The sequence below is a fragment of the Cinclus cinclus genome, chromosome 5, assembly GCF_963662255.1.
Source record: "Cinclus cinclus chromosome 5, bCinCin1.1, whole genome shotgun sequence".
Classification (NCBI taxonomy): Eukaryota; Metazoa; Chordata; class Aves; order Passeriformes; family Cinclidae; genus Cinclus; species Cinclus cinclus.
Genome location: NC_085050.1, coordinates 17,173,288 through 17,183,856, shown reverse-complemented (window position 1 = coordinate 17,183,856; position 10,569 = coordinate 17,173,288). Strand labels below are relative to the sequence as shown.

The 10,569-nt window shown below is 39.8% G+C and overlaps 1 protein-coding gene across 1 annotated transcript in view; it reads left to right on the top strand.

Annotated features, from left to right (window-relative positions):
• Positions 1–263: 263 nt before the first annotated feature.
• ADGRA3 (adhesion G protein-coupled receptor A3) overlaps positions 264–10,569 on the top strand; it is a 53,318-nt gene continuing 43,012 nt past the window's right edge. The window contains exon 1 of the mRNA XM_062493423.1: positions 264–526. Coding sequence (XP_062349407.1) covers positions 264–526 — 263 coding nt within the window. The remainder of the gene's footprint in view (positions 527–10,569) is intronic.

The window sequence follows — 10,569 nt, the reverse complement described above, 5'->3', positions numbered from 1 at the left end:
CCGCGGGGTCCGGCCCCGGCGGGAGGCGGCGCTGCTGCCGCCGCGCTCGGCCCGGCCCGACCCGACCCGCGCCACACAAAGGCGGCCGCGGCCGCCACGGCTCCCGTCCGCCCGCCGCTCCCGCGGCACCGCATGGCGGCGGCACCGCCCCCGCGGGGCTAGGCCGGGGCGGACCGGAGCCCCCTTCTTCCCTCCCTCCGGCCTCTCCCGCCCGGCCCGTCCGTCGCCGGGAGGAGCGGAGCAGGGTCCTGCTCGGCCCCGCCATGCTGCCCCCGGGTCGCCGCGCTCTCTGCCGCTCGCAGCGCCGTCGCCGCCGCCCGGCGCGGCTCCTGCCCGCGCTGCTGCTGCTGGCGGCGCTGGGCGGCGGCGGTGCCGCGCTGCCTCCGGGCTGTAAGTACGACGGGCGTCCCAAGAGTGCCGGCAAAGCGGCAGCGGGCGGCCCGGCGGAGGTGAAGGTAGTTTGTAGCAATCTGGAGCTCGCTCAGGTCCTGCCTCCCGAGGCGCTGCCCAACCGGACGGTCACCCTGTGAGTACCGTCCCCGCGTGGGGGGTGGGCAGCCTCGGTGTAACGTGGACGGGCGGAGGGGAATGGGAGCGGCGGTCTGAGGCAAAGTGGGGTGGGGTGTGGGGGAGTGGGAGCGTAGGTGATTCGCCCTGTTACTGGGGAAAGCGCCGAGAGCGGATGTACTTTTCGTGTTTTCCGGTAGTGTCTCGGGATGGTGATTTAGAAGGAGGCGAGGTGTCCCTTAACTCACCGGTGGGGAGGCACCGTCCCGTGGAGCTCCCTCTGCGCCTCCGCTCGCCCCATGGAACGGCATCCCCAACTCTCCTTCGTCCCTCAGTAGGCGGGCTGTTTTTGTGCGGAGGCAATCCTTGTTTATTTATTTGAATAACAAGTTTCAAACAGGATATGCAACCTAATCCCAAGTAAAAAAATAGGTTGCCATTTACTTAGACGTAAGTGTGCGCATGTAAAGAGAGGCTTTGTAATTTGTTTTCCTTCCTGAGACATCACCAGATCACTCTAGCAAGGAAGTTCTTAGAATGGTTTGGGTTGGAAGGGAGATCCCAAGATTAGGTGGCCCAATTCCTCTGGCATGGGCACGCAAGATGACTCAGTAGTAGATCTCGTCAGTGAATGGTCCCAAAAGTGTAACCCTTGTCCTTTCTTTAGAGAGGCTTATTGTGCTTGTGCTACCATGGGAGGACTCAAGTGCAGCCAAATAGCGTCCAAGAAAACGAATTAAAAGAAACTGAAATATATGGTCTAGATTAAGATATTTGTCTACTTAACTGGAAATCACAGGTTTGAAAGCTCTGCCAGTAATTCAACATTTAAAAAGTGCAGAATGTGCTGTCATGAGAGCAACAATCAGCTGCTTTTGTGAATGTTGACAGCACTGAAACCCCAAGGAAGAGTGTTCTTCCAGAAGTCTTAGTGAGGTGTGAGCCCAACAGATGCATGGACCTGGACCTGTGAGAAGAGGGAACACAATAAATGGGAGCTGAATAAGGCTGAAGTAGTTGTTCTTAGTTGGAAGTCTGCTAGGGTTCAGATAATATTTCTAAATTACGGTGAGAAATGATTATAGATGTTCCTATGTGAAGTTTCTGAAGTAGAAAAGAAGGCAACAAGTAGGAGTGATGGTAGTTTGATCAACAAATCTCTTAGTCTTTGTTAGCCTCAAATGCTTTGCAGCTGATTAAATGTTATGAGTATGGTACTATCCATAAAAATTTTGATACAAATAGATGTTAGTATGGTTGATATACTGAAGTTCACTGTGGGGTTCTTTTGGTTTAAAAAATTTGAATCATAGCTATGACTGCTGTGAAAGACTAGCAGATACCAAACACAGCAGCCTTGCTGTGAGTGGATCTTTGTTCATCATTGCAGTGACAAAAGAATTTGGAAGAATGGCTCATGTTTCATCTTGATTTTCATACTCCTTCAATATCTACATACACTAATTAGTAGCTTTCAATTTACCAGCCTTTGAAGTTCATAGCAACTTCTGAAACGTTTATTTTTTTGATTTGAGCTTTTTAGTAGACAAAGCAAGAAGCAATGTCATTGTTTCATTGTTACTTGTAAGAAACATCATAATTGTGTTGATGAATATACACTTCAAAATTTTGCTTATATATAAGGCAAGGATTATTAAGCCTATGACCTCCTTCTTCCAAGAGAGTGGACCCTAACTGTTGTGTTCAGGTTCAGAATTAAGCATGTTTGTTGGCTCTTGAGGCCTGGCTTTCTGTTCTGTCAGAGGTTTTTTTGTGGGGTTTTTTTGTGGGTTTTTTGTGGGTTTTTTTTGTTGTTGTTGTTGGGGGTTTTTTTTGTTTTGTTTTGGTTTGGTTTTTTGTTGTTTTTTTGTTGGTTTTTTTTTAGTTATTATTACCAAATCCGTGTTAATTTAGATAGAAAGTGTTGTGATCTGTGGGGTTTATCACCAAATGTCACTTGACTAACATGTTGATTAGTAGTGCCTGGATTAGTTGTTACCTAATCTGCCTAAAAACGATGTTTTTCCCCACCCCCCAAGTTGATACTTAAAATTGCAGCACTTGATGAATAGTTGTCTGATTAGAGTCAAACTGCCCTGAGTTATCTTGAATCTTGATTCTTGTGGGATTCGTCTATTAAGTACTATTTCTATTAAATCTTTATGGATTATTGGATCACTGCAGAGAGATGTAGCTGAAAATAGATCGCTGTTGTGTATATCAGCTACATTTTAGTTCAGTTAATTTTCTCTTATATAACTTCTTGTTTTTGAATGAGTTAGGAATAATGCAAATGAAGTGATTATATGCTGAAATACTGATTTCTCGCTTATCAAGCTCTTAGATTTTCAGCAGATTAGCTACTGTGCCTTCAGCATTGACCATTTCTTTTTTCCCAGTGAAATAGTTCTGAGGACAATAGTCTCCAAGAAGGGAGAAAATAAGAGAAATAGTGAAAAGTAGGATAAGCATACAGCATTTTAGGATGCTGGCCAGGTTCCTTTATTGCTGCACAGCATTGTAGCTAGTGGTTAATGATGATACAAGTTGGACAAGGTCACTTACAAAATACGTTGGGCTGTATTTGCCACAAAATATGTTATTGCCCCAGTAATTAGGTCAGTGTGATGAGAGTCTTCAATTACAATTCAGGGAAAAAAAAAATCCTAATTTGATTTCAACTGATAGGAGGTTAAGTTGTTTCATGGCTGAGGAAGAAAAGCAGACATGGTTGATTCATGATTGAGGAAGAAAAGCAGACACGGGATGAAGAGTATTAAGGTATGGAGGCTGTTTATGGGAGAGTAAGTAATGTGTAGGATTTCTGCCAGACCTGTGAATTGGTTTTCCTTTACAATCCGGGTCGAACTAGCTGTTGCTTTATGGGGCACTTGGGTAAAATTCCAAGGTGAATTCAAGTTCATTTATAGCTAAGGAAGGGACTTTTTCCTAGCATTATATAATGACAGCTGATTTGGATGTAAATGAAGGGTGTATCTACATTAACACCATCGATGGCTTTGACCTTTGTAGGTTAAGCAGACCTATGACATGCTTTTGGTTTGAAGATAGCACAACAGGATGAATGTAGCTGTGGTTTGTCTGCCATCCTCTTTATTGTAGTAGACATTAAAGCCATTGCCATGTTGCACATTTAAGCGAGGAATGCACTGTACTCTTGTAATAGAAGCCTGAGATGAAATATCTGTTGCTGTCTGTTGTGTTTCTTGGTGCAAACCCAAATGATGATGGAGGATACATTGTTTCAATTCATTGGCTGTTAGCCACTTGTTTTTTGAAGAGAATGTGTAAATCCATTGAAGACAGGCTCATGAAGCTTATTATTTGTTGAGAATATTATTTACCTGTTACACATGTTATTAGAACAGGAATCTAAATAAGCAAAGGAAAGGCATATATGCTCAGTAAAGAATTGCATTCAGGAGGCTTACTGGTCTGCAAACAACTTTGCCTAAGCACATATCCTCATAGGAGCATAGGAGTGTCAGTGTTTGCACTTTAAAAAGTATTAGGATTTGCAAGCCAGAACGTTTGCCTGGGTTAATGTTCAGAGCTTTTCAAAGGTACCTTTAACTGGATTGCTGTGAGGAAACATTTTAAAATGTTACAGTTTTCATCCATCTCCTAAATTAAATCACATCAAACCACATACTTACTTGGACTTCCAAATAGCTCTGCAATTTTTTTATTTATGACACAAATTTAAATTTCAAAAGTTCCAAAGCAAAATGTGTCACTGATATTGCAAGAAGCCACTTGTATTGCAGTGTGTGATTACATTGTAATTATCTGAGTCGTGTAATGTAAATGTCCTCTGTGGAAGTTGGCCTCTTTTAAAGTACATTTCTGTTTACTAACTTGGTGGTACTCTTGATAGCTGTTGGTTTGTTTGTTTTTTTTGTTTTGTGGGGGTTTGCTTGTTTGTTTTTTTAATAGTCAATTTTAGACTGTTAAAGTGATCAGTACTAATAATTTGGGCAGTGATACCATTTTTGAAGGTACAACGTGCTAATAATCCCCATTAAAACTTTTCTTTAATACACAGACTATGCAAAATGCATCTACTTATGAACACAAGGCAGTACAGAGATAGTAACTGAGAACCATGCAGTAATTCACAAGTACATGTCTTTTTATCAGTGACATCTGACTCCTAAAAATCATTAGTGTGTAATTTACTGATAGGCTTGTGTTCTCTACTTCTATCACATTTTGTGTGTCTTTTACCTTATTGAGAAGATAACCAATTTTGTGCTTTTCTGTATGTACTTTTCCAGCAGGTATTCATTGCAGTAGGATATTGAGTATGTGCACTATTCTCTTATTGTATACAGTTTTGTATTATATTTTGAGCAAGAAAATTCCAACATCATAATATGAACAGTGTTTTCTTCTAAATTGCAATATTTTAGTTCTATCTGAAAAATTATTCTGCTTTGGAAGACATCATGTTAGGTGGTTTATATGTGTCCACTGGGATACACTGTCAAGATTGAATAGTGTTTTCCTATTTCATGGAGGGCTGCAGTAATGACTTTAACATACATGGTGGTTTTGTAACTAGCAATAGTCTTCATGCAATCTTGTATTCAATTATTGTATTGATTCATAGTTCTTTTTAATAAAAAACCCCACTTCTGTATAAGCATTTTTAAGTTCTTTTATGTGCCTTTCACAATGAGATAACTGTACTTTTGATTAAATACATGAGATAATTAGAAATACGGCTTCTGTACAAGCGATACAACTGCAGCAGTTGTTACAAACCTGGGGCTGAGGTTTTGCATCAGAGCTGCGTATTGGTTACTGTTGAGTTGAAAGAAAGGGAGAAGGACAGAGCTAAGAGCTGCAAAATTCTGGAGACCAAATTTGAGTTTTTGTAGTGGAATTTCCTAAGAAGATACCATAAGCAATGCTCTTCATGTGTTTATTAGCCCATTAGTTAGCCCAAAAGCGACTATTAAATGTTGAATGTGTTATGCTGTTTCTAGCCACAGGAAGATAGATGTTAATCTTCACAATTAATACATTTTTTATTTTATTGTTGCCTTTTATTGATCAGTAGTATTCCTGCGTTTGCTTCAGAACTGTAAAATACTAAAATTTTTATTTTTATTTAATGCGAAGAGTAAAAGAATTTAACTAGAATTTGTGCTGCAGTGAAGAATGAGTAACTTCTTATGTCTCATTGCTTGAAGTTTGCTCATGTTTCAGAGGTTATTTTTGTAATTTAAAACAACTATGGAACTGCAAGTTTAGATTTTTCAGAATGTAATGGTCCCCATATGTACTTGCATGGGCCAGATATGTTGCAGGTTTATGGATTTTTCATTATGGCCTTATATAGTCTATCTTCACCATTACAGTCTATAATTTTTGAATCTATTTAGTTTAAATGCATTTTTATATTACTAGTTAATCCATGAAGATAAAAGCAGTGGAGCATTTCTTTTCATCAATGATAATAAACTTTAAGTATGCCACATAAAGTATGTTTTTTGTGAGTTTTGCTTTCTGTATTCACCTCGTATTCACTCTTCAGCTGTTCAGCAGTGAAAACTGCAATGTCTTGTTGCTCTAGAGTGCTGGAGATCATATCCCATACTAATGACTGTTCATGTGGATCACTGTTGTGGCTTCTCCTTGTGCACTGCCGCAGGGCACGTCCAGTGGTGCAGTACAGCGCTGTCCTACGGCTCTCCAGTCTGCCCTGGAGTGAGTCAGATGCCAGTGCACTGAAGTGCAGAGCTTTTAGGTCCCCAGGAGAGCAGACCACCTGCTTTGGTTGAGTGTGGGATCCAAGCTGGTCAGCCAATTTTGGCTGGGCTGCAGAGTTGTCACTTCTCGAGAAGGAACTTGACCCTTTTGGTAAGACAGACCAAGAGCTTTTTTCAGGGAGAAAGAAACCCAAACTTAATGAATGCAGACTGATTAAAGACATTTAAGAAATATGCAGCTTAATTCCACAGTTCTGTCTGCACTGGACAGTGTGTTATAGGATTTATCCAGACTCCAGCTGACTTGAGGGCTGTGCTGTCTTCAGGTGTTTTGTCTAAGAGTACAGGCTGTGCCCTCTGCTATGTCACTTCAGAAAGAAGGTGCTTCGAGGTACGGGGAGGAAGGTTCAAGTCTAGATACAGAGTGAATTATGCATTAAGAGGCAGAAGCTGTTGCTGAGAGTTGGTGTGGAAGTATGGGTTTCTTTGAGTGGATATCTCAGTTATAGAGGTGGGAAACCAGTAAGCTTAAAAGGGAATTAAAGGGGATGAAGGCTGAGTATAAACTGGCTTGATGAATTCCCAAGCAAGATTCTTGGGAATTTAGCAGCTACCCCCAAAATCATTGAAGACAGGATTGACATCTTCTATGATATGGGTCATATAAGGAATGGTAGTGGTATAACACAGTCCAGGAAGGTTCTTCTGTTGCTGTCCACATGATGTGCTGTTTCCACCTGAACCAAGTTACCCTTAGGTTTCTAAAATGAGTCCTGTCAGACATTCTGGACAACTTATTCCAATGCTCAAACTGTTGTTTTAGGATAGCAGCCTCTGGTGTTAACAGGAATTTAAAGCAATTCTCAAATTTGTGTGCTAATGGGCTTATTGATGTTTCTGTGGGTTCTGGTGACTTGACTTAGGGCTGTGTGCTGGAGATCCCCTTCAACCCTCACTTCCTGCTTATGACACAGGGATCATGAGATGCAAAGGCTGAGGAGAGAAGATTTCACCCTCTGAGTGGGGAATGTCTGTTGGTAAAACTGCAGCCTAAACTGGAGCTCATGTGTTCATACCTTCACCTCCCAGTCTGTCGCTGTGTGAATGTTTGTGGGTTTTGCCCTCCCCTCCCTGGCTTCAGTACTAGCATTTGTCTGGCTCCATGCCTAGTCAGTTCAGGGAGCTAAGCAATTCAAAAACTGTTTACTTCTGTAGGATTAGGATATAAATTTTTGTAAATGTATCTCTGTGTGCCAGCAGCTGACAGGAAGTGCTTGTTAACATGTCTAGACAAAGCACTTTCTAGAGAGCAGGTGCACCTGATAGGAAATGTGAATACATGTGAGATTGGGTGTGACAGTCTACGCTCTAGTTAGTACTACTGTGATATGACATGGAGAATTTATTAATTTATGGGCCATAGCTGCTAAAGTTAGGAGTGGCTGGCAAGGCTTCAGTGTGCAGTGTTTTGTATGAAGCAAGTTGCTTTCTTGCATGTATGTGTGAAGTTTGTTTGGGTCAGGTAAACTTGCACTGAACTGCAAATCACTAGGAATCCTAAAAAGTGTACAGCTGGTGGTTAAGTGGGAAAATCAGGCGGGAGCAGAAGGTAGTAAAACAAGATAGTTATTACAGAAAAAGTTGATCACGACATCTTAAAATAGTGCAGATGCTACAGATAAAACCAGGGGAGAGAGAACTTGGAGGAAGCTTCCTAGAATGAAGTGGTCACAAGGGTTAGAATTCCAGTGCTTTTTATTTGCTTTAACTAACACAGTTAGTGTTGGAAGAAACTTGGTGTAGCTGTGTCCTCTGAATTTTCTCTTTGGTAGGCTTTTGAACCTTGGGATAACTACGAGAAAGAAAGAAAGAAAAGTTTGGTAATTTTGTAATTTCACAAGAACATATTTTGAAATTAGTGTGATTTTCAGCAACAATGCTACTCATTCTTGCATTATATTTTCTCCCTCAGTTCTGTCCTTTTCTAAGGTGATTTTTATTTGATACTTTTACATAGAAAACTTGCTGTGTTGCTCCAGTGATTGGCACTGTATTTCACTAGAAATAATTTCTGTCCTTAAGAACAATTTGTTTTTAATGAGAAGCAATAAATCAAGCCACATACTGAATATCAAGAAAAAGATTCTTTAATGGCACTGCGTAGTGAGCATTGCTGCTTGAATGATCCAGGGGTTGTGTAGGAAAATAAAGATTCCTCATTAGATTATATAAATTTAGAACATTACCAGTTAAAAATGGAGCAGTATAAATAGACACGGTTTTAATTCTGTAATTTCATTACTTCTGAGAGGTTTAGTTTACAATTTTAATATTGTTTAATATGCATAATAATGAAAGATTGCAGGAAATCTTTTATCTGTTGCAACTTCTATTTTGCAAATGTTTTATTGCTAAACTTCCCTAATTATAATGTTTTTGTTGAATTGGAAAATACTGCCTCCTTTTGTTAGTGTTTTGGAATGATTCATAGTTCTTTCTCTGTATAAAGCTTATGGAGTGCTTTCAGAGTTACTTTTAAGCAAGTACAGTTTGTGTTCTGTTCAGTCTAGGTTTCTTTTCTTTTGATTCACTAGTTGGCAGTGACTAGTAACTCACTAGAAGACAAAATACTAACTGTTCAAAAGTACTGGGTTTATATCCTTGTTAAGTCACAATTTCTGCAAGATAAACTTTGAGAAATGTGTTTCTTTTTCTATGTTCACTACTTTCAGCAGAAAGCATTTTTCTTGGCTGTTTGCAGAAGGTTATTTTAATCTGACTTTTGCTGGCTTTTCCCAGTTCTTGGGAGTATGCAGTCACTGTGAATTGATCTGATTTATTATCAATTTCCTGGCTCTCCACTTGTGTCTTCTAAACTGTGTTTTGGAAGCTACTTCAGCATTCAGCTAACAGTAACACTGTTGCCCAGGCTTCATACAGTTTTCTTGGTGGCCATTTTGACTATTTGGTAATGGTGTTAATGAATGTGTGTGTGTTTTGATATCATCTTCTGGATCAGGATTAATTTGTGATGTTAGGGGGTGCTTTATAAATTACTGTCTAGTTGACTGCTGTCTTAGTGATACTTGTTTCATAGCTGACAAGCCAAAATTGTTTCACAGAACAAAACTTCTTCTACTTAGTACTCATTACCTCATTTTAATGGTAAAAATGGACCCTCTCTAGAAAGAGAAAATTCAGTACAACATCTTTAGTATCTATTGCTAAAATTCCTCATAGTACAAAGGATAGACTTTGGGTTTGACTGTTTTTGTGTTTTGCATGCTGGGCATCTACTGCTAAAGGTCTCACCAATAAGTTAAGAGTCATAATTTAGTTTCTTTGCAGTTTTGCCAAATTTGTCTGCCAGTTTATAGAGCAAAAGGGAAAATGGGCTTTCTAATCCAAGATATATTCAACAAAGAAACATTTCAGCAACATTTTTGGAATAGGTGAAATGCATCTCTCTACAGCAGCTCTGCTCAGAGGAGGAGGGAATTGCTTTCTTGTAAGGTGACTTGAGACGTCCATAATTCTTTCCAGAACCTACTTTTCAGCTGCTTGTTCTTCCACATCTTACTGTGTTAATTCCCATGGACATTCCCCCCCCCCGCCCAGGAAAACATTGTCTGTATTAGCTCCACATTTTATTTTCTGATATTTAAGTGTTGGACAAGCAAGATGTGTTTGTTCCAAACAGGCATTGTTGATTATTTAAAAGAAAATAAAAATCTCATATGGAGCTCATAGGAAATGTGGAGCAACACTGATGTTGGGCTGTGGAAACCCCTTCATGAAATCTTCATTGACATTATTTTTGTTTCCAAGTCCTTGTTAAAGAATTGAATAAGATGGGGATGAGTGCAGCTCTTATCTCAATGGTAGCTCTCTACTGTTTTCTCTTTAGACTTCTTAATGATGGAAAAGTTAGCATATTTTCAGAATTACTTGCCTCTTGGAGAAATCATGGTCTTAAACTATTAACTTAGAATTATTATTGATCACAAATAATATCCTCTGCCTAAGTGGTACATAATAGTCCATCATTTCATTGTATATTAATGTACAGAAACCATGAAAGTGACTGTAAAACATCTGCTTGGAAGTAAATGGTTTATTATGTTTTGTCTTCTTGTGCCACATCTCTTAATACTTCAAGTAATGTATAGACTGTATATTAATAGCAAGTTTTAAACTGCATTTTTTTAAAGATTATACAACATTTTTGGGTGATTAAGTGTTTTAGTTTATATGGAGTGTTGTAAAATCTATCATTTGTTGTACTAAACCTTTATGGTTGAGCAACTAAGAGCCTCTGCAGAGA